Source organism: Ischnura elegans, chromosome 4 (genome assembly GCF_921293095.1).
Source record: "Ischnura elegans chromosome 4, ioIscEleg1.1, whole genome shotgun sequence".
NCBI classification, from domain to species: domain Eukaryota; kingdom Metazoa; phylum Arthropoda; class Insecta; order Odonata; family Coenagrionidae; genus Ischnura; species Ischnura elegans.
In genome coordinates, this window is record NC_060249.1 from 23,169,006 (window position 1) to 23,194,678 (window position 25,673).

At 35.0% G+C, this 25,673-nt stretch overlaps 1 protein-coding gene across 1 annotated transcript in view; it reads left to right on the forward strand.

The window, feature by feature from the left end:
- Window positions 1-667: 667 nt before the first annotated feature.
- LOC124157143 overlaps window positions 668-25,673 on the forward strand; it is a 151,449-nt gene continuing 126,443 nt past the window's right edge. Inside the window, exon 1 of the mRNA XM_046531642.1 lies at window positions 668-1,422. Coding sequence (XP_046387598.1) covers window positions 1,254-1,422 — 169 coding nt within the window. The 5' untranslated portion in view covers window positions 668-1,253. The remainder of the gene's footprint in view (window positions 1,423-25,673) is intronic.

Consider the following 25,673-nt stretch of genomic DNA (forward strand, 5'->3'; position numbering starts at 1 on the left):
TGACGACGAGTGGAAAATCAAATGCATTACTAAACATCTAATTGATATCGTTTGTTTTCTATACCTAATTTCTATACCTAACTCTGTTTATAACAAAGAAATCACTTGTAACCCTTGGCTTCTCACTCACTCATACATACGAACTAAAAAAGAATGGCTGCTAACAATCAATCTCATACTAAAAAAGTGGCTGAGAGCACACATAAAACATAATTAGAAAACCGAAGAAATAATTTTAGTGCAACAAGAACTCGAGATCCATATAAACAAACCGAAATCCATATAAATAACCCGATAAAAGATTAAAAATAAATCACCATGGGCTAATGTGAAAAACACGCCCGATAAATCAAGATGTTTCAATGTAAATGTGAGGTTTTAAATGAATCTTTTCATAAAATAAACAAATGAAACAACTTCGAGAGAAGTGTTTGTGTTAAAACACATAGATCCGATTCCGCATTCTTTAATTGTCGTCACCGACACTTCTTCCTGCTTTTATCCTTGAGAGTAGACCTCACACTAAGGCATTTTGATTCCCGGGTGATCTCCCTTCCCAGGATACACTGCCTTCTCTCCCTCCAGCATCCCTCTCTCTAAACTACCATCTCCTTCCCCTCCGCAGCATCAGCGTGACCCCGCCGGAGCCACACACTCGCCACGGCGCCCTCCACGGAGTCAGAGGCAACTAAGGGAGGCGAACGGCGTCCGTCTCCACAGTATCCCGCGCAACGCTCGTCAGATGTGGTCGTCGCTTGGATGCTGCGGCTCCGATACACCGTCCCGTAGAGGACGGTCGGTGAAAACTCACGGAAAGTAAACGGCTGGCACAACATCAACTTCGCTTCAGAACGGATTATAAACACAGCTTTCCATCGGAAGAGTCATTCGAGGAAGCACACGGCTAAAAAAAAATAAAAATAAATAACTACTGAGTTTTGAAAAAAGGAAACAACTCGTAAAAAAGTTTCGAATTCCTCGATTCTTATTTTTTCTTGGACGTAAACGGCTGTTATCGCTAACCTCCCGTTTACCTGTCACCAAAAAAGGGCAGAGGAAGCAACGTAGGAAGTGAATAAATACAGTGAAGTTGGCGGAAAAACAAACTTATCCCAAGTGCTTCGAAGACTTTCTTACTCCTCCGCAACGAAGAGGAAGGAAAAAACGGTAGGATAAGTGGAAGGGCTGCTGTGGGGAAAATAAGGAAAAGTTATATCAAGGGAAGCGGTGACATTGGTTGCTCTGTGAGGAAGATGCCGAGTGAAGGGATACGGATGCGGGAACTGGCGGGTGTCGTGGGAAGAGGAGCGGGCGAGAGGAGAAGAGCGGCACCACGGCGCCGGGTGTGGGATCCGGCGACGGGCGGTCTCCGCGCCGCGGGTGTGCAACTCATTGCGCTGCTGGCATTTACAGCAATCGGAGGCAAGTGAAAACACACCAATTTATCTCTTGACACCTAAACTTATGGAAGCGATGATTGTGAAGAAGATATTCTTCATCACGTTATAGAGTTTTTATTTCCGACAAATTCTCTCGATGTTACCGATTTTAGCCTAAAAAATACATAAAGGATATAAACAGCTTCCCAAAATAATATATAAGTTCAAATTCAAAGTTAAGCTACGCATTTCATAGATAAAAATTCCAAAGGTGCATAGTATGGGATGTGATATCATTTATCTTAATCTTGTTTTTGAAAGTACGCAATCTACCATACCGGTTTGTACTTTAATATATGAAGCATAAGTTATCAATTGCGTCGTGGGTCATATTATACTTTTTTTAATTCTATCATCAGTTGGTAATTCAGATTTTAAAAATATCAAAAAATAAAATATTAAAAAAACTTGATGCAATCGCACATTTGTTTACAAACGATCATTAAATTACTAAGTGACTTACGGCTAGGGTATTTTGCTCCGTAGGGTAAGTTAGAAGGATAGAGACTCAGCTTCATTAGTATGCTCTTAATGAAAGACGCAAAGACGCGTCATAATGTACCGTTCGTCTGACGGCGTGCTTAACTTGAAATGCCCTTCACGAAGTGCATAAGCAGAGATCCGAAAATCTCTGAAAAATCTCCGTCACCCACGCGGCGCGCCGGTTTTGAATTTGAGACATAGCAATCCGAATATGTACGGCTAAAATTATTGCTTCATTTATATAAAAAATGTTATATTTTCCTTTTTATCTTCTCTCTTAAAGTGTACTTACTCAATCGCAATAACCTGTGCGTTAAAAATCCCCTTCACTTAAGTCTATTGACTTACATGGCGAAACTTTAAGAAGAACCTAGGGACCAAAAGTATCCATTCGTCTATTTTAGATGTAATACATTATTCAGCCCGAGTTTATTTGCCGTACATAAATAATTTTTGGCGTTAAAATTATAATATTTCTATAAATTACTTTGGCTTCTCGAAATATATTGGGGTTGCATTTAAGTACCTTATTGACTTCTACATTGGGTCATTGTATCATCACGTAGTTTCGAAAATAGCCAAAAAAATATTTTAAACATATAGTATCTACTGATAAAAGCGCTTGAATCAAGTTTCGCACAAATGAAAATTATGAATGAAAGCGCTTTGAGGAAAAGCACGAAAACACATTAAAGGTGGACCTTCTCCAAATATTGCCATTAATTATTTTAGCTACTCTCAGAAAAAATTATTATAAGTACCGGCTTAAGAGTTACGTTGATGAAAGTCGGCTAGTGCGCTGGAGGATACTCAACCCATCCCAAAGGATACTCAACGTATTTACTGGAGTAGGGCATTAACCATTGCCTGCAAACCTTGCCAAAGAAATTGATTTAGTGGTTTAAAAAAACCGAATGAACTCATTCAATCCTATGACTGCGTACACTAATATCTTAATCTGAGCTGTACTAGGAAGCGAAATACATGCAAACACGCTAAAGTAGATCATTCAATTCACGATAAGGTTTTTTAGACTCTGGGAGAAGAGCCTCAGTCAATGATAAAATGCCTATCTATTCACATAATTCATTTTTCTTGCAGTAGGACTCTATACGTTGTGATGTACGAGGAAAAAGCACTGATTATAGATACAAATAATCCAATTTCAACTCAATTTCAGTTTAAATTTCTATCCATGTTTTAATTAAATTAGCTTTTGTTAACTTGTAAAGTGACTGTGTAATTGAATGGAAACTTTTACTACAAGATGTTAATTAATGGCTTACCACATAAATTCTCAGGCTAAAAATTTTGAAGTTATTTGATCTCGATGATTTTTAAACATAAATATAGAAAAGAAATAGTTTGGCATTAAAAAGGACACTAGCCATGAAAATCATTCCTGTATTTAAATTCTTGGACAAGAATACAATAAATATTTTCCTGGGGTGTTAATACCTAGTTGATTTGTGTGTTTTTGCAACATGACTGAAACCCATCATTATGCCCTTAGCCAATAGGTTAAATTTTATATACACGCGGAAATTCTACTGATTTCAGAACTTGGCCCGAAGCTTCCTCAAAGAAACAGATCCAATTCCTAGCAAACCTCAACTTTAGATGAAATTAAAACTTCTACGAAAAATAAAAACATGCATGTGTGTTATATGCAATACACACAGAATTAAATATTTTTTTGCAAACTTCCAAAAACATTTGAATAAAATAGAAATAGCCGTATTATTGAGTTTCCAATGTCTTAAAGTTTTAAGTTCTGTAACATGAAATTCGCATATTCTTTGGTATTATCAGAGATTTACATGAAAATGAGCAAAATATAGCATTAATTACAGTCTATCGTTTTAAGCTCTGTTTAACAATATATCTTTTAAAAATTACGTATATTTGCATTGAAATAGTACACCTAGGCGATCCCGCATTTACTATATTGTATGATTATGATGCTGTCAGAATCAATACTTTAAATTGCCACACACTATCTTCAAATTTTATTCGAAAATTTGCTTTTTTGAATGTTAAATAATTTTTCACTCCATAAAGTACCTAATTGGTTAATAGACAAGTACGTTTAAGTCTTGCAAGCCTTATTTTACTCGCCAAAAGCATACGGAATATCTAACAGTTTCTTTAAATTCCAGGTGCTAAAATTCCACATTAGATTCCTGGATACCTTGAATTCAGTGTAACAAGAATATCAATTAAGTTTTCTCCTCCTATTGCCTGTCAACATCATGCTATTAATAGACAGGCTTAAAAAGAGAGAGGTGATTTAAATTTATTCACGTTTCTTCGCTGGCCACTGAACGTATTTCTGTTCTTGACATTCCAGCTGGAATCACTGCAAGTTTTGCGTCCGTTTTAAATTTTTATTTGATTTTGGTTTTATTAAAATCCATCAGGATTCGTCAAAAATACCTTTTAGCCTTGTGCCTTTCAACCATCTCTCTTATTCAAAACGGGAGCTGTTAGGCTGCCTGTTACCGATTCCTACTCCACTGATCTCTTGGAAACTAATGGAGTTCCGAATGAAGGGCCTACAATTTCTATGAGACGTGCGGGTGCGAAATGAAGAAAAGTACCGATCTGAAATGCTCACTAATATGAAAGGTCATCGATCAATGAAGCTGAGATGGAGTTACAGCCTAAGAAAAATATAACTCTCTTCACGGCAAATTTATGTTTACTCTACTAAAGAAAGAAAACTGCTCGCTTATATGCTTATATGTATGCTCACTTTGTATTAAGTAACACATAAGTACAGGTTTAAAGGGATTCTTTGTGCTATTCCTTATAAGCACGCCAAGCCATATTTTTTATTTTTATTTATTTATTTTATTTTATTCTAAAACCACCGGATACAGCTCTCATTGGCCATTTTACACCGGGGTGTTCAACGTATGTAACAGTAAACGTACACAAACAACCATGCCCTGGACCGGGGAAACCTACCCAGGCGGGACTCGAACCCGCGACCTCTTGTTTGGCAGGCGAAGACGTTACCCCGCCGCCACCGAGGCCGGCAATTGCCAAGAAAGATTGAAATGACAACAAATTATATTACCTATTCTACACCATTGACATTTTATGACAAATTTCATATAACGTGAGACTAGATAATCAAGGCATCAGATGCCGTAGTAAAAAATGCCTGTACAAATCAATGTTATTAATTTAATATCGTACTTTTTCCATAAATGTCACCGCCAGTTTAAGTGCAATGTATGTTAACGATATAAGTCTTGCAAAATCCATCCATTTAAGTTCGAATGTGATATAAATATGACCAATTTTTAAATGCAGATTACGTTAGTATTCAGATGTAATTAATAGAATATTTAGAACGCAAATGAAGCCATTATTAATTCTTAATTAAATAAAATTTCAATTATTTGGTATTCTCCAGAGCAGTTCAAGCAAAAAGTTGAAAATGTAGACCATGTATTTTTCCGTTTTTGAAAACGTAATGCCGACGCACCACTCTAAAAATATCTGTCTATTACTTTCTTACCCATTTTTAAAGTTGATAAAAATGAAAAGGCATTTAAAGAGATGAAAATCTTTCACCTAACCCAAAATACACTTTAGCTTCCATTTAGGCATATTTAGCACATCTAAAGTATTAAGTCCCACCGAAAGCGTCCTTAAGTAGGTCATTTTCCACGCTGTCGTTTTAAATTCCTTATGCCGTAAAAGGAAAACAGAAAAGGCGAGGGATTGAATAAATTTTTTCTCAAAGTGGAAGCAAATTTTTCATATCCCCTTTTCCAAGAGCTTAATGTTGACTTTGCGGCACACTTTTTACTGTTCAATTTCATCCCCATTATTTGATCCTTTATTATTTCTTCGGGTCATATTTCTATGTGCACTGTCTTTGTAAGCAGCTACATCAAAGCCACACACTGACCCTATTAATGTCGTGGGTCTAATTTGTATTTAACTAATAGAATTAATGGATAATTTGGCACTATCTTCTCAATTAGTGCAATTTAATCAAGGAATTCATTCATCATTTTCGTGATTATACATATTCAAGAGGAAAATATTAATATTAGTTGGCTTAATATTTAATGCCTTCGCTATTTTATATATTTTACAATAGAAAAAAATATTTCAAGGTCATAAAAATCCGATTCTAATCTATTCAGATATAGCAATCTTAATCAAAACGCAAAGTTCGTTTTTTATGAATACATATAGAAATAATTATATAGGCATAAAATTGTAAAGTTATTTGAAAATTTTATCATGCAAAGTCACTTCAGCGGAGAAACCTAGTTCTTTCTAACGCTCTAAAGAAACTGTAACGTGAGATTTAAATGGGGATATTTGTAGTTTTGCCAATAATATTGAAAAATCTTGCGTCCAACACGGAGCAGAAACACTCAAGTGCAAGCTATACTAAAGAATCTTTGAAATGCTGGAAGTATAAAATCAACTTTACTCTTATGCTAAGGAGAGATTAATTCCCTACTAAAGACACATTTATTCTCCTTAGTTAGGGTTTTGTTCCATTTTATTGCATAAGGGCGCCAAATGTAATGTATATAATAATAGCCTAATACTATGGAGGTTACGTCTTAAAGTTGAAACTTGGATCGAATTTATGATCATGTAGGTACGTGCACTTGTAGCATAGAGTATAAGTCAGCGAGTTGCAGAGTAAAAGTCAGCGAGGAGATCTTTTTTCTCCAAGTGGCAATCTTGAATTTATAATAAATTAATTCTGCGACCGTTCAAACACTTATTTATTAACGGTAGTATACAAATGATTAATTTAAAGTTATAAATTTTAAAAATTTGGCACTTTTTTGAAGTGATCAATCCAAATTTTAGGAGCTTATCTTTATGAAAGTCGATTTATTACGCTACCTCGAATACCAGTTACATCTTCCACACATTTACAGTGAAAAAGGTCCATCACTTCCCTTTATCGTCAATTTTCACGCCTTAGTTACTTTTTATTCTTAATCAAGTGCCTCTGACCTGTTTCCCTTTATTATTTATCGCAAAATTTAGATTTAGTCTATTACTTGTATGTGAGAAGTAGTCAATGTTCACAGAAATCTTTAAGCAGCCAATGCCAAGCAAAGTCTCTTCAAAACCAGCTGCCAGAAGTAAATCAGCAAAAGTTATGAATCCATTTTATTTATTTATTCACCTGTAAAATTAAATTTAAAAGATCGATATCCTTGAAATTAGTGAACGAATATTTCAGCCTTGCCCATGCCAATACATGAGTACACTATAGTATTTATTTTTCAAAGGTAGAATTTACGCACGCTCCCGTATCTGGTTACTCATGAATTTGTTTTCAATCGATGTTCAAATTAATCGATCAAACGTTCTCAAATTTTAAATATGCCCATTCTTGGAATTTATTCCGAAGAAGCAACACTCAAAATATTTGTCTTTCGTAAAACAATAACGAAAAAGCAAATTAGAACATGATGACTGAGAATAATGTATAAATTATCGAAAAAAAAACAAAAAAAAAAAAAAAACATGCGTTTAAATTTTATAATAGGTAATAATGCTCAGTTTAATTAAGAAAATATTATATTGCCTTTACTTAACGTTTATTATGATTAATTAATTATAATGAGAACTCTGTGGCACTCTCAAGCATCTTAAAGGTGACAACGATTCGATACATAAAATACATACCTGCCCCGTCACTGGCACATCAAAATGAACGAGACTTGGAGCAATGTCATATAAAATGTATGATAATGGAATTCATAATCTAAACATGAAATTTAATTGCACATAAAGCGTGGAAGAACCAATACGGAAATACTAAAAAAAATTATAAAATTTCCAAATACATATTTTAACTTATCTAGCAACGCGCTTGTATTTCATGACAACTAGTGGGATTCCCATATTTTTAAGAAAAATATACAGCTTGTATGCGTAAAAAAATGTCACCATGGAAAAGTAGCAAATGTTTTCTTTTGTCAAAACATTCGAATCTATCATAATGTTCTAGAATTTACACCTCGACTTTACAAATGTTTCCATAGAGCTCTCGTTGGAAATAAGTGAAATCGAAATTAGTCAATGGAAGGAAGTTATGAAAGATATGATTGTATCAATTCTTTAAAAGCTATGAAATTGAGCATGGGGAATGTCTCAAATCCCTGTGTAATCTTTCTACTTATTCTATCCATTCAGTTGTTTCTTCAGTTTTAAGCCTATGTTGATTCTCTATTGTAAAGGTCTGAGTTAATTCATCATTCTTTTCAAGTTGCGCAGCCGCTAAATGAAACGAATTAATGACTTGGATAACGTGCTCATATTTTCATTCCGTGGATAATGTCTTCCTTCCGCGGCGTTGTAGCCTTTATCTCGCGGATTCATTTGCACCTAACACTCCACTCACAACCCCCATGGTATCTTTCAGCTTCTTCCATTCATCTGGATTAAAAAAATAACAACATCTCCTCGTGTTCCTGGGCGTTGTTTTGTGTAAGACTGGCCAGCCGTGGAAATTTATGGATTCTCTCCTCTTTCATCCAGCAGCCAACGACGGAGGATAAGAAGTCTGGAAGTCCTGAGTGCCTCTCGACTATTTCAGTTCGCTCAAACGTGTGCTGACACGGCTCATAGGTGCATAACTCGATTACTCGCGGTAGAGTCAGTATACCGATGCGTGGGAATACTTGATTACTCTGTTGCACTCTCAAGCATCTTAAAGATGACAACGATTCGATACATAAAATACACACCTGCTTCTACACTATAATGCTATATGGGGCAAGTTATTTTCCACCAACGTGAGTGGAAGTGATTGAAGACTGACTGAACGTGAAACCGTATGAGCGGATATATTTGGAGGGATAAAAGTCCCAGAAGTAAGTGCTTTGGACACTTCTTGGGTTATTTATGAAGTTTTCAGAGGACGTATTCTGCTAAATGAAACAAGAGATTGCATAATTAAACTAGATATAAAAACCTTTAAAAGTAAATTCTTTTCCAAATAAGGAGCCAAAATCTGTTTACGAAGGTTCTAATATATGTCAGTTACCATCGTTGGAATTTTGAAAGGCTTTGATGTATATATAAATGCGTTATGGTAATTGTAGGTAATATGCGTTATTACGTAGTCATGAGTGAAATTTCACACGCCAAAAGAGTTAGAAAATTTAAAAACTCATCTAGCGAGCTATATTTTGATACAGTGACTTTTCGTCTATAATTTACCATTCCGAGCAGTCTTTCGCAAGGATTCATTAAAGAAAGATAACAATGTAGTAAGAAAATATTTTTCTAAAGTCATATTAAACATTAAGTAATATCAACAAACCATGTGCATTTTACTAGGTTTCATTTCTGGCTGATTATGGATAAAAATAAAAGACTTTTAATTTAATTAATTGTTCGTCGTAAAAATTCTGATATTTTTGCTTCAATATTTTCAAAATAAACATTATTCTTCGTAGTATTTGTCAGTAGAAGTCAGGTCTTCAGGAGAGCGAGGAGGGGCGAATATTTCGTTTAAAAACTGCCAAGTGTAATATTTTTATCAAAGCTATAATAAGGATTCCGATTTTTTTTACATAAATATACAGAAAACGTTTGCCACACTAACCAATTTCAGATCAAATTGGAATAATCACCATTGCCGTCTTACGCCTCAGGAGAGTCCGAAATTGGGCACTTCGATTTTCGGAAGTCTTTAACGCCGTAGAGGTAGGTGAAGAAAGATTTCGTTCTTTCCCGGCGAATAGAGTAAGTGAAGAGTTCTCGGGATCGCCACCGGGTCAGGAAGTGCATAACTGTCGTATATAGGGCAGTTAATAAGGCAGTTATGCAGGTCCTGACCCGGTGGCGATCCCGAGAACTCTTCACTAAATATTTATTGCCCTTGAAACGGGATAACGTATTTAATTTTTGTGTGAATGGAACCCTTTATATAATCCAAATATAAAGAACAAATTTAAATACACACTTGCTATTTTCCACGATGATTAATAGTTAAAGCACGCACATTGTCTTCGCTGCATGGATAGCAAGGAAAGCCGCTGGTGGTGAAGCTTTGGACTTGTTGGTGAAGTACGACGGGGTAACACGGGACTTCAAACACTTCATATTTAAAAAAATGTTGATGGAGACTATTTGGTACTTCACACTTGCTTTAAAATAGTTTTGCTAGACTGCCATGCTAGCGTTACCAATTTAATCCGAAGAACCAAGCGTGATGGAGTGGGATTTTTCCGTATGAATAAAACTTGCAATTCTCCACGTTTACCGAAAATTTCGTAGTAAAATGCAATGGTTTATTTTATATTGGAAAAATTCCACTCCATCACCCTTGGATTTTCGGATTTTACAATATGCAACGCGCCTTTCCGTGTTAAACTTTTTTACATTTATTCCTAGCATTCAAGTTATGCGATTAATTATAGCACTAAATGCCTAAGTTTAAGAGACAAATATCAATATTGCAGATACATAAATATTTATGAATTGTATTGAAACAAAAAGGTGAAAAAGAAAAGTAAAATGAAAAGCTAAAATTGATAATACGGACAGAAGAAGAATAAAAATTCAACCTATATGTTAATAGACATTTTAGCCAAATAAGGTAACAATGTTAGAGTATTTAGCTCTCCAGAAGCATTAAAATTTTAATACATATTACTGCTGAAGCAATGAGCTTGGCCTTATTTTAACAATAAATACCAGTATTATTGCAGAATTAAAGAAGGTGAGTTCAAAATTATTTTATTTACTTTCGTGACGCGTCATCATTCAATAACAATAATTTAATTTGACCTTTATCCGGTTATAGAGTTTTATGTGCTTTCAAAACTCATTTAAAACTTTTAAAATTTTGAAAATTTAAAAAAATATACGATGGCTTTCATTGTTAACATCCATTAAAGTAATTAACTGTTGAATAGATTTTATTAGCAGCCTCCGCGGTCTACCTATTTGAGTCTACATCAAGAATAGCTCTAGTCTTCTTGTGCTTGGGTGAGACTAGCCTTGAGAAAGTTTAAGAGATAGTAATAGGTGACTGCTAATTATATCACATGACAATATTAAAGCTTAAGTTCTTCAAACTATGAATTCCTACCGATATAGCAGGATTTACATTAAGCCTAAATAACTGCCGATATCTTTCACATAAACTCATTAATACAGGAAATTAACAACATCTAGATATCGAAAAATTTTTACCTTGAATATGACATTCAGCATGTATCCCGTTGTTGATGAAGAGGTTAATAAATTTCCAGAGAATTATATAATTTATGCAGCGCAGAGGCTCAAAATTACTGGGAGAAGCAATAAATCAAATTACTAATATAACTTAGGCTGGTAAGATACAAGAACCACATTGCACCGAAACTATCCAGAAAGCAGGAAATTTTTAGGTGTTTTCTAGCATATGAAAAACCTTCATCTAACTTCTGATAATTGAATTTGGGAATGGGAATTCTGAATATAAGTATTTCTGCCTAAATATTTCACTCTGACTAATAACGGTATTGTTTTAGTAAAATATTGAGATGTTGCTGATGACCAAGAAACGGAATTTCCAAAGAATACTGACATTCCGGCAGCGAGGAACATCAAAAGTACATTACAGTTTACTGTGAGAAACGATGGCTAAAATTAACCCTTAAGAGTGCTAGGGAGAGGTATCGCGCTCCTCCTATCTCTCGCGAAAAGTTCCAGGAGTTCTCATGCAATGTCACCCTTAGATGCTGATAGTTCACTAACCATTCTATAGTCAATATTCCTTTTATTTTTCAACGTTAACTATTCTCTTTTAATTATAAAAATTAACTCACTACTACAACTTTTTCAAGTAATACATTTAAAAGGTGAAGGATAATAATAAGGATTTTCTAAAGTTTTTGAATATGTACCTTTAGTTTTTTTAAGACCTAATTTTTCCACAACCTACTGAAAAATTAGCAAAAATGCCTCGGAACTTTTAATATAGTACCTAGAAAATCGGTTGGCAGTGAAAGAAAACCGAAATGAAGTATTTTCCAGACATTTAGGCTGTTGGGCATACACAAGGAGCTATTATGCCGTAATCTTCTGCGATGTATATGGAGAAAGTCATTCGTTAGAGGGGAGAAACCGCAGGGATGAATTCAGGGAGTGCGGATGACGAGTCTTTTGTTGATTCCCGGGGAAGCGACGAGGCATGATGGAGCCAAAGAATGCGGAGTCTGGTCCATAGGGAGGGAATGGGATGAGTTGCGGAGATGCTGGGAGCGACACGAGGAGGGCTCGGAAGTCACAAAGTCTGGGCGAAAGGCTACAAGGAAGGAAGGCGAAAGTGGGAGAACATGGGAGATTTGCGAAGCCGAGAACTCTCGAGAAGAAGTTCCCCTTCCTTCCGTTTACATCCTTTACAGATTTACCCGACGAAAGACGATTGGTTGAACGACGTACGTCCCTTTTGTCAAGGCTGAGCAAGTTGCTGTGGATGCTGGAACGAATGGTTCGGAATATTTCTCCGCCCTGTGGTGATAGAAAAAACGGAAATCTTCTTCTTAGAGTCCTCACCCCTAAAATATACACTGAAAAAAACATACGTCATCTCCCGAGGGTTAGGAAAGACATGTGATTGTATCCGATGTCTCCCGTTTTCTCTTTGAATATATTTTCTGAAATTATAGACTCAAAAAATAGATTTGGCTCATTTCCTCTCCAATAATATTTCAAGAAACTATTAGATTCTATACTAAGCATACTTTTTACAGTAGTATGTTCAAATAATAAGGTATTTTATGTTTTGAGCCATTTGAATACCTTAATTTAACTGAAATGAAGAACTTTAATTTCATTAGACTCATGATTGAGAAAATTGTAGTTGCAGCCGTGTAAATATAGATCTACTGTTAGCGTAATGAATATTAAAAACATCAGCTTCCCAAAAAATTGTTATAGAATTAGTAAAAATAGGTTTTGAAAGAGTAAGGATACATTTAGTTATGTTGTGCTGTATTTTAAGTATTTGATCCTATTTCATACATCACATCCATCATTTTAATTTATTTTGTTGGTAAACAAATTTTTTTGGTTGCTTGCTTGGTTTAATAGTAAGCAAATTTTTTTCGGTGAATTAAAATTCATCACTCGCTTACGCTTAAATAAACAATATAATTAAACAAAAGGGAATGCAAATAATAAAATTTCACGCGAAACCCTGAGAAATATACAAATATATTTTGAAGCGAAAGCAAGTGATGCATATCAGTGATTCCAAGGAAAGATTGTACATAGTTACTATATATTAGTAAATAATCCCACTATATTTAACATCTACAACAGGTATTACAATAATGCATTCAATTCCTAAGCAAGATGCCATACCATGGTCTCTGATAATTAATTAGCTTTATGTTAAAGCGGGATGAGTAATAAGGCACAAAGAACGCTGACGGCTTTCGCCTGCAGGATTTCATCAAATTTTGAAAATTAGCAGTGCCATAGTCGTACAGTCATATCATTTTTTCATTCAAAATAATAAATATTTAAAATGCGTTATAATTGCTCTGTGGTGTTTTCCAAGGACGTAGCGTAAAAATTCTCACAAGTTATTCATTTAATTTTTATTTTTTCCCTGTTATCCTGACCTCATTTAATTAACGATAGAATAATTCTTGGAGTATAGGACAAATGTAAGATACATTACACATTACATTACATTTTACCTATACTCCAAGAATTATTTTATCTTTAAATTTTAAGCATTATATATGAATGGGATATACACATAGGTTGGCTGGACGATATTGAACTGAAATATGTCTTCTTGGCTTAACATCTCAGAGTGATAATCGAAAAAACGTACGTTTTTTTTGTGATGATAAAAGACCTATCAGGAAAAAAGGAAATGGAGTTAAACTAGTGTAACTCTAAGCAACCTTTTGAAGTTTAAAACGGCAAGATTAATTTTAAAAACCAATTTTACGTGCCCCGGAGGATATGATCTACGGCAAATTTCGGCCTGTATTCTGGGACTGTCTCCCTGCGAGTAGGAGAGAAGACTAAAGTTTTTTCTGCATCCAGATAAGTAAGAATGAGAAGAGATTCAGGAAATGCACCTCCTCGTAAATATAACAAGACAACGGGATTAAAACTCCACGGGTCTGTTACAAGTCTGATGATATTTATAGCGTTCCAGATAAGGAACAACTATTTTAAGCTTCATTTAGCTCGAGCAACAGAAACGGGAGAGGGAAATGATGAGAAATAATTATTCTCTTCAAGAAGTGTAATAAAATAAAGTTAAGTAATAAAATTACACATCCCCTCTGAAACGATGAAAATCAATTTCGCATCAAAGAGAAGTAATGTTCGCTTTCAGTTCCTTCAAATTTTCCGCAGAATGCGTACCATCTCCCCTTTCATAACTCGGGGCTTTCTTTTTCTTGATGTATCTTAAATTTTCTTTGAACTTAAGGGAATTTTATCGCCCCAGTGAATTTTTCATGCTATTTGAAGAGTAATTTTATAATACCTTCATTTAAAAGTTGATTAAACTAGTGCTGCTTAGCAAGGTGTTATTTCTTATTTTAAATTTTTGTACACAATGATTATTGAAATTGATTGCTACAAGCCAGCAAAAGGCCATTTCGTAGATGTAATTTCAATTAGAATAACTGCCAGGGAAAATTGACAGCATTAAGGAAAAAAGTCTCTTTCTTTCATTTTCTATCAAGTAATTCGCTTTTATTTGGAACATGATTGAAAGTTGACTGATCACTCAGCGGACCTATGAAAGTTTTCGTTGCATGGTTTTTATACATTAGCATATTTCTTTCTCCATTCACAATTTTTATTCTCCAATGTGCATCATCATACTCATCAGAAAACGCTGTCATTCCTCAATTTATCTCAATAAATATTTAAAATTTTATTTATTTTTGTATGTAGGCCAAATGTATGGACCAGCATGATGAAAATTTCTTAAATTTCGCTTATTCGAATAAGGCCAACGTTAAATATGGAGCTCCATCTCTGCCATGTAATGCATTAGGTACTACGCCATAATTTCGGGATGTGGAGGAGGGAAAAAACCACCCTCATTTACGCAATTAAAGTGAGAAATAGGAGAGTAGGCTGAAAGAAAACCCGATGCAGATAAAAGCCTGGATTACACTATAAAATCGACATGGACCACGAGTGAATGCACGTTTGACGGACGGATGAACACTTGTTCTAGTGCTCTCCTGCTCATCACCACTTATGAATCTTCCGGTAAATTTATATCGTGTGTTTTAAAATAGTGGTGTTTACGAATTGAAAACGTAATCCACAAAGTTACAAAAATTAATATTTCAAAACATGAACAAGAGAGTTGCCTTGTGTTTTAAAAATTGTGTAATATATCCTTAATATTGAAGGCGTACCTAATGGTAATAACTGAGTAAATACCATGGAAATTATGACCACAGGATCGTAATAAATAAGTCTAATCCAAGAATGAACTTTTCGGTAATCCTAAAAACAAATAATACCCTAGGTGTACGTAAAAAGGGTTTTATAATGCCTTAAATGATGAGAAATATCAGACGGAATTTGAAAACGAGAGAGAAATATTAAAATTTCATTGCAATTAATGAATTTCAGAAAACGTTATTCATAGCAAAAAATTTTAAGGAATTTAGAATATGATATTTGTTTTCGGTTTATTTTCTGCACGAAACATTTCCATTTGCAGGAGCCTGAGCCGCCTTATTGTGTTAAAATTATCTATTTTTGAAGTTTGGTAGAGTTACTGTTAGCAAGCTCCGTCGACATGAATTTAGCCTGAAGTAACTTTGATGTTACAATAGATTATTATAATTAAAGTAGAATAATATAATAAGCCTAAGACTTAAGGCTCTCCATTATTTTTAATGATTATGTTTCACCAAATGTAGCTGGAGACAAAGTGATAGAGGACAGGTTGGAGAGATTGTTCGCTCAGTGCAAAGAAATTGTGATTGATGTAAGCATTACATAAAACAATTGAAAATATATATATTAGACCGTGAACAAATTCATCCCTTACTCTAATATTGTATCATAACGTGCAGCAAAGGTAGATAATGAGCAGAACTGTCCACCCTTTGGGACGTATTTACTTATCACAATAGCTCAACTGAAAAGATCTAAAACTGCAAAGCCCTATAACCTCCAAAGGAAATTTTGATGGCGCCTGGCTATTAAGAACAGCTTAAAAAGTTGTTTTCCAGTGAATTACAAACAAATGCAAATCTTGAATCAAAGTTTAAGGCACTTTACTTCAATTTATAAATAATTTGGTTTTCCAGATTTGAAAATAGGTTCCTTGAGGTAATGAATCACTCAAGCAATTCATTACCTCAAGGAAAATTAAATAAATAACTCATATCCTCTAGGATTCGTTTCACCTGATCAGCACCAGCATTCATGAATAAATAAAAACCACTGTTAATTTCTATGTTCTGGAAATTTCATGATTTTGGAATTTTTCTCCACTTTCATTTCGCATAGTCACCTATTTTTTATGTTAGTGCTGAATAATTTGGGATTGAATATGCTTTACGACTACGCTTTGAATTACTCATTAGGGTAATTTGGAGCTGAAATTTTAGATCCAGGACATATTTTGGATATAGATTGACATTAGCCTTTTATAAATGAATGTTTTGGTCAATTGGGTAAAACCAAGCACCTTTTTATGAAGATAAAATTGAAAACGAATTTTCCAGTACCATAAAAAAATACCCCAATCACCAGCCATGAAAAAAATATGCACCTCCTAACAATTAGATGATCACCATTATCAGAAATTAGGCATTGAGTGTGCAGTGCTCTTAAAAAAAGTTCATTAGTCAAATTTGCAAAAGTATTTCAATTTAAAAATTTTCTCGGGGACAGGAACGGATACAGGTATCCAGAACTAAAGCCTCCAGGTTTACGATATTTGAGCTTATTATTTCATGGTTATTGAGGGAGTGAAAGAGCTGTAAGATGATAAAATATAATAACCCGAACACGGTGAAGCACAATTCATGCAAACCCTTCGCGTCCTCATGAGACACATTCATACTGGTAACAGATGTGTGGGAGTTTAGAAGGAATTGTAGGTTATCAGAAAAATAATCGGATTCTGAAAAAATAAAAGGCTTTCTGCCCACTTAATGTGTCATAATCTGAGCTTTTAATCCTCGGATACCTTTTAAGCCCAGCGGTAATATGCAAAAATACGGCCTAACTCAATGGGGAGCTTTATATCATAAATTTAATGTGCCATTACAATTGGATGATTTCTGTGCCCTTTTAATTCACAACATTCAATATTCGTGAAATTGAAAATAATTTTGATTTAGCCTACTTTATCAGAAGAAACATGTATCAGATCAAGCTGAGAGAATATTTTTTTAGCAAAATGTAATATAAACTCTAAATCACTCAATACCTGACTATAGATACAAGACAATAGATACAAGCATCAGTACAGTACCAAGTATCCATAGATTTCTGTAAGTTCAACAATCGAATGATTCAGATCACAGATGCTCAAACCTCTCGGGATGATACTGGGATAGTGTCTCCTTGCATTCCACATTGCCTTACTGCAATCGTTATATTAAATGCTACTACGCCTAAAGTAAAATGCGTGTCGCCTTGCTGATTTCTATGGTCTCAACCTTCACTCAAATGAAGAAGAGAAGACTTATACCGCAGCTAATATCTACAGGTGGTAGTGTAAATTCGATGCTTGTTTTTCATAACTCGGTTAGAGTTAGCTTTATACCTCCGTTTTAGATATTTCATGCATAATGATACGAGATCGTTGTTCTTCGTCATCAAGTGAATTAGAAATCAATTAAACTTGATTGCTGGGGAATCTAGTTTTACTCTTTCTCCATTAGGACTATCCGAATAGCATCAAAACAACTAAGTATTAACTTAAATAAACTTAAATATTTGATTTGCGACCATGTTTTTGTTGCGATGTTTTTGAATCGAAGAAATAAATTGAGGTTTTCCGGGACTTAAATTTATAAAATATAAAGCAAAATATGACGCTTACTCATGCTTAAAGCGCAGGTCAACCATTCAAAATTTAAAAAGTTCAAATTTTCAAGCCAAAATTTTCCTCTGTGAGTAGAACTTTCTTTTGCTGGATTTCTCTCTTCACCAGGGAAATTATACTCATTAATTCTTCCTTCTTCCATTGCCAGTTATTCTCATTCCCAATAAATAATATTAATTCGCCTTTTCTAGTTTACTCAGACTTTAGGCTCATAAAAAAGGATTGCCTAGCTAGGTTAATTATGCATACTATAGAATTGGATGAAATCACGATGCCCACAACGAAAAACAAAATATTCACTCGACATGATGGCAGTAAAAAACGAAATAATTAGATCATAACAGTAGCATATGGCACTGAAAACCAATACGCCACATGCTAATGGTAAATTTCCCTCTCGTTTTATAGTATTTTTGTTGAACTGCCGTCATGTCTGAACCCATTTTTAATTTGTAATAAATAATTTGTTTAATGAATAAATATAGCAGGTGAACAAAAATATGCATTTGTTTATCGAATAAATTCTGTAGCAAAAGATTCAAAAATAAAATATTCCAATCGATCATTTTGCCATACAATTCTAGGTACTTAAATTCCTACCTATGTTCTGAAATAAATAATTACCAAACCAGTGATCAACGATTATTTTCCATTTTTGAGTAAATTGGAAATTGTAGTTTATGGTGGCATTTACCTAAAGAATTGACCAGTCTTTTCTTTGTGAAAAGATTAATTAATATTTATTAATTTTTATCAATTAGATCGGTATATGGGATTCATTGAGTCATAAATAGCCGGAAATCACTCCTTTGGGAAACGCATTCATTCGATATAGTGAGAATAAACTAAATTATATATTTTTATCCTTCCTGTTGCTATTAAATGAGTGAATCCATTAACCAATATGCTAAATTTGCTCAAAGAGCCACGGAAAATAGATGACACGGTATTGGAATTTGTACCAAGGGATTACGTTCCGTGCGGTACTTGACGTCAGAAAAATTCCAAAGCATAAATGAAAGCTAGCAAATTGAAGGCTGATCGAATGTCAGAACCCTTTGGCAAAATAAACCTGATCGAATAATGGTTTTTGATTATTCTCAGCACCCAATGAGACACATGAGCATGAGGAAAAAGCCATAAGAGAAATACTTTTTGAAAGAAAAGAACCATTGGAAAATGTCCATTACTTCACCACCCATCCATCAAATTAACTACATTTCAAATGATACGTGTAAATAATATAAATACTTTGCTTTCAAATGCGTATTAAAACCGTATTATATGAATTTAAAAAACGCGTTGACTTTTTTCATATAGAGTCATTTTTATAAAAAAATAGATTTAATAGTCGTAAAGTAATTTTAGATAATTAGAGTCACAGAGATTACTTAAATTTAATTGAAAGACACCATTCGGCTCCATCATTCTACTCTGAAAATGGTTTTTGGTGATGCCCAATCCCATAAGGGATGCTACGGAACAAACCCCAGAGAAAACCCTTTGCGAAAAGAATATTTGAAAACTCCACCTCTCTTTTCCGTACTGCATGACTTCGACTAGATTAGCTCTCGAATCCAGTATGGGGAGTTGCAGCATAAAAGTTGAAAGAACTTGCACGTGGATGGTGGGATTTAGACAGATATGCCAAATCAGCACGAGTTTATCGCTAAAAATATAAGGAAAAAAAAATGGTTTCCCGTTGGTTGATGAGATTAGAGGAAAGCGGAATGGGAAGAGCGCGGTTGTGTGATGGGGTTGCGGGCGTCTGACTGACGGTTGCCTTTCCAACAATGCGCTGGGAGGGGGTTTAGGGAGGGATCTCTAATTGCAATCAGGTGGGGATGGAGCAAGAGATAATGAAAACAAATGCTACCGACAGACATACATGGGGGAAGCGAATTCAGGGAATCACTTTCGCCCCTCGGAATGCGCGGGTCAATAAATAACACGCCGATTGAAATGTTGGAGGCCGATGCTGATGAAGCCGTGGCACGGAATGGCATGCCAGCAGGTCGAGGGTGTTGATCGTGAATATTTGAGTGAACGAGCGGATGAGACCATTAGAGAAGGCTGTACCTAATCCAAATATGATTCGAACAGAGCTCGGATTTCGGAAAGAGAGAATCATAATTGTGGATAGGCACGAAAATCTGCAGTTACGACCTGACCCGTACCTTAATCAATGTAATAGAACAATTCCATCATATAATAATGAATGAAAATGCAATTTTTTGCTTTGTTACAACGTTGATTAACGAAAAAGATTGAACTCGATACACTGCAAATTGAATTCAAAGTGAATCAAAAATAGTTTTCTCTACAAAATGTAGAGATATTGCTATCTCAATCACCATTAGAATAAAATGTTTAAAATGGGCAATGATGTTGATTTTAAAATTGCAATCGGAACAATTTTGTAGGAAAGTTTAACTTAGCACCTTATTAATTTTTCCTGTATTTATCTTTACAGATGTGTAATAATTAGCAATCAATTTAATTAAAAGATATACCAAAATGCCTTATGAAACATCCATGCTAAAAAGATAAAAGAAATTTTTGAATGTTCTTGGGTAATTCATGAAGCATTTTAGCCAGGCTATAAAATCGTATTTCCTAATATTATCCAAATTTCCTCACAATTCAAAGACACGTTCAATTCATTCCACATAAACGGAATCAAAAATCATTGTCGGAAGCCAAAAATATTTTTCCACCTTTTCTTTCTTTTGGTCGCACTCACTTGTCAGGCACCAGTGGAAACTTTGTTCAAATGTGGGTTCCTTTTTTCAGCCCTAAAGAATGGCCAAGATTTGCCAAGTACTCCTCACGTGATATTAATGAATTCTGTAACGAGAAGAATATCAATTATAATATTCCTAATAGCAGTTAATCAAAGATGCAATATCATATGCCTAAGTTTGTGATATCTGAGGTTATTTGAAACTGAGCAATAGCTAAAAGCTGCAAAATTCAGCCACATAGTAAAAGAAAGCAAGTTCCAAATACTATGTATAGTCGTGATGCATATCGTTTATTTATTTTCATTGGTTATTTCAAGGTAAAATATGCAGACTTATACCCTACACATAAAATTTATCTCAGACTCAAGATATTTTAGCAAGAAAAGGCAAATAATCATGATCTTCCGCGAGTGCGAGTGTGAACATTGAAAAAGATATGTCAGATTTGAATGCATTTACGACCTAAAATAAAAAAACCATTAGGTTTGAATGTCACGTCATTAGCGACGTCAATTTTAGAGAATTTACGAGCTAATTACATAAGTATCTCATGCGGATCAAAATTATTTTGCACCCCTCGCATATAGAAACAGTGATTGATGTTGGATGGAATATGGCCACCACAAGATACACCAGCGAATCAATCATGAAATGACTCAGATTGAGCATCAATTTTGATAACGTCATTGTTAACCATGAAATTTTATGGGAAAAAGCCATAAATAGCAACCCAAAAGCCCTTGACACCTGCTTTAATTTATTGCTCTAGCATTGACAATTAAGGAAAATTATTTTTCATGCTGAGAAAGAAAATTTATTGCGAAAACATTTTCCAAAGAGATGGATAAATCAGAGGTAAATAATTTCATAGCGGCTTATAATTGATGACAAATTAAAAATACAATGAAAAGATTGGCGATTGACGATTTACCAAGGTCAATGTTACATCAAATCAAATGAACAATCTCTTAAACGTTTTTTTGTGGCTCGGGTTGGAAAATTCAAGATTAGGGGAACAGAAAACTTACGATCAATTTCCTTGCAAAATTAATTTTTAATAAGTGTGAAAAATTTTGCTCATACACCTACCTCATTGCAAATAGTAAGATTAAAAGATTAAAAAGTTGGGAAAAATATTAAATTTATGGACAATTCAAAACTTAAAATTTTTCATTCACCTAAAAAATCACCATGAGTAAAGTCAAAACTTTTATGGAGGTGAAAGAGCTCTCTTGCAATTCAATTTCACGAAAATTGTGAAAAAATATGGAAATTTTTCCATTTAAATCATTGCTGATTTCAATTTAAGGCGCATGATTACTCGTCATGCGCTGAGATTCTTCCCGCTAAGGTTATATTCTGTGCATTATCCGAGTTTAATCGAGTTTTAAATTTCCCTTGGGACAATAGGCTCCTTACAGGAGTGAAATGAAATTTTGAGGCACACCAAAATGAAAACATTTCCCAGCAGAATAACGCATCTCATTGCGGAAATAATCCCAAGCAGAAATTAGAATTTGCTCACTGGCAAATGTGAGGTTAAATTCTATGCCTCCCTTCCTAGATAAAATTTATTTCAAGAGCAGGATTTGAAAAGAGATGATAGAGTTTACGTTACGGAAAATAAAATTTAGAAAAGTTAGACTTAAGCAAATAATATCAAATGTAGCGAATGAATGAGAGAAAGCTATGATTGTTGACGACTATTGGTGAAGTTTATTTTAATTTATGTTTCAATGAAACCTAATCCTACCAAATGAGTAAAGTCAAAAGTTTTCCATCGGTAGTGGATGCCAACTAGAATTTAAGGCCTAATTCTACTTTTGGCAAGCATAAATAAGACTAAAAAATATTGAATAATAACATGTAATTTAACATTTAAAGCAAAGAATTTTTTCGGGAGTCATGGCGATCTAAAATTAAAAATATCCTTATCCTATTTAAATAGGTTGTCGGAAAGTTAAAGTTAACACTGAACTCATTGTTGCAAAATGGTTTAAAAAATTTAGTTTCTTAAATATCGAACCTTTAAGAAGAGGATCCTCACGTACGCACGGTCAACTAAAACCATTTCTTATACTACAAATGCAATGGAATATCTGAGTCCACAATTTTCTTTTTTTTATAATTATTTTTCAGATAAAATATTTTCATTCTTGGTATAAGTACTAAAACGTTTTACTTTGAATCCCAATTGTACTTAAATGTCAACATAACTTTTCAGTATTGTTTACACTAATTATTATCAAATGGAGGCAAAATAATTCTAGTTTATAAAAAATCTTTAGAAAAGCTAAATAGAAAGGCCAAAATATGACTTGTACGTTATGCGTCCTGAGGTCTTTCATTTGCCATAAAAAATTATAAAGTAGGAACATGAATTCATTTTAAATCCTTAAAATAGTTTTATTCGTAATTTATTTACTGAGAAAATGACGCCAAAGAGTGCGAACTAAGAAATCTTGACCTTTTGATCCAGCGAATTATCAGTGATGGAGATCAAGGTCTCAAGGTGATTGAAGGAATTAATACAATGGAGATCTACATACTTTAGCAGATAATGGATAACATTGTAGTAATCAAATCTACCTAAAATCACTTGTTTACATAGGAAAAAATGTATCACTGGCTTCATGCATTCATCAGGAAACGAAGGAAAAAACCTCAAAAGTCATGCCTTTCTAAAAAAATGCATGGAATATTAAAAAATCAGACAGAGAGAGTTCAAGTAGACAAAAAGGTATTCAAAAATGCACAGTATTCTGAGAAATCAAATTTAAAGTAGGCCTACAACTACATAAATATATGATTGATTCGATAATAAAATCCAAAATAATCTTTAAAAGAGAGCTAATTTTGCGCATCCACGTGTCAATTCTCCAAAGCCAACCAGCGACTACCCGAGAATAATAATACATCTACATATACATCTATATAATACCCCGCAAGCCACCTAAAGGCTAAAAGGCGTGTGGCAGGGGGTGTTAGGACACCAGCCGTTTACAGGCTTTAAAAAAAAATGAAATACTCTAACGAGGTTGGTACTAGCGTTTATTAAAGTCCTTTATGGTTCGGGGGAAAAACGAATTCCTATGTCTATCCGTTCGGCAAAACATTTCTCTTAATTTATCGCTTCTATCGGGCCTGGAAATATAGTGTGGCTCTAATATTATGTTCTCTGTGTCGCTCTTAAAGAAATCCATTCTCAATTGTTCAAGCAATCTAAGCCTGGCGCGCAGCCTCCGAGTCTCCAATGGCTCCCAGCCTAATTCGCTTAACATCAGGGTAACGCTGTCACTACGCCCGTTGCAGTTTTTGACGAAACGTGCAGCCTTCCTTTGTATTTTAAAATATGTAATTAATGCAGGAATATGTAATTGATGAATGGGTGTTTTGGAATGGGATGGAAAGAGTTTTTGGGTAAGGAAGCAGAGTTTATAAAAGCGAAGTTACAACACTACCCTCATGTCCAAGAGATAAGACTTCCTTACTAAGATCCATAAAGCTAAAAAAAACAACCTTATATAGGCAAGAGATTAAGTTGTTTAAAAGTTTAACGACTGTGGAGGATCCATACATTTTTCTTTATGAATTGATATACAATTTCGAATGAATGATTTACACAGATTAGTTCTTGCATATGTGTTTCGTAAAAATATAGATGGAGATATTTCCGTCTTTTACGTCCATGCTAAGTAATATATCTTGGTATTTCTATCACACATATCACACCACAACCTTTTTACCTCGATTAGTTTTTACATAAGTGTCCCTTAAAAATGTTACATAGTCGTCTTTCAGGCCCATGCTAAGTATTATATTTATAAGTATTTCTATCACACATATCACACCACGAATCACACAATGTGTCTACATTATGCTCAGAAATTCAGAGTTTAAGTGCTCACGCCTGCTCTTACGAAATTCAGAGTGAACCTTCAACTTTTATTTGACCGAATGATAGAAGAATATACAGTTTATATTTTTCATTCAACAAATATGTAAAAATTTATCTCCCTAGTTTTCAATTCAAACGGATCCCATTCATCTCACAATGGACTGCATCCCGCATTTGTCCCGCACAAACGATGCCTTCCACCTCCATTAACCTCCAAAAGAGCGTCGCGTTGAGCTTCTCCTTGGCGGTATATTCTCCAGGTGGATCTCGACGGGTCTTGACATACCTCCGACCGCACCAGTTGCCCTGATTTTAATCAATACCTCGTCTTCCTTTTGCGATGTCTCACGTCCTTCCCCACCGGCGAGGACAACTGTGACAACGAAGGCCTCCGAAACCATTAATGAAGTAACGACGACGTCATTAAATGTACTTAGCGAAACCCCATTTCCCGGATGCACACAGGAAGACGGAAAGGGAGGAGAGAAACATCCAATTTGGAGTGCGGACCGGCTCTCCTCTCAAACCTTGTTCCGCAACTATCTTGAAAGCACTTCCCCTTCGCTCGCTCGCCTGCAGAGATTAAATGCGCGCACACGTTGAGGACAGGTGTCCGGTTGGCGGCTTAAATGCGGAGAGGACCTGGGGCCATGCCATCCTCGACGGGTCGGTCTTCTCAGCCCGTCTCCGCATTCAAAACGCTTGTCGAGATGACCTTATCCTCCTTCCCACCTCCTCCTACAGCTCCTGAACCACTTCATAAAACGAGACGCGGCGCCTTCCACCTTATACCCCTCCTTGCACCCCCCGTCGGTTGGATTCAAGCAACTACCATGGCTCGACTCCGAATGAACTTTTAAAGGAGTTTGTTCCGATGGCTCTCTCTCTCTCGCTCCGGATGTTTGAAGAGCAAGGTCCTCCCAACTCTCGGGACTCGCAATTAACCACCCGCAAAACTCCTCCTTCACCCACCCCCTCTTCACCCTCACCCCGTCTCCTCTACTCACCGACACCCTCACGTTTCTCTTTTCTTCACCCCCCCCCTC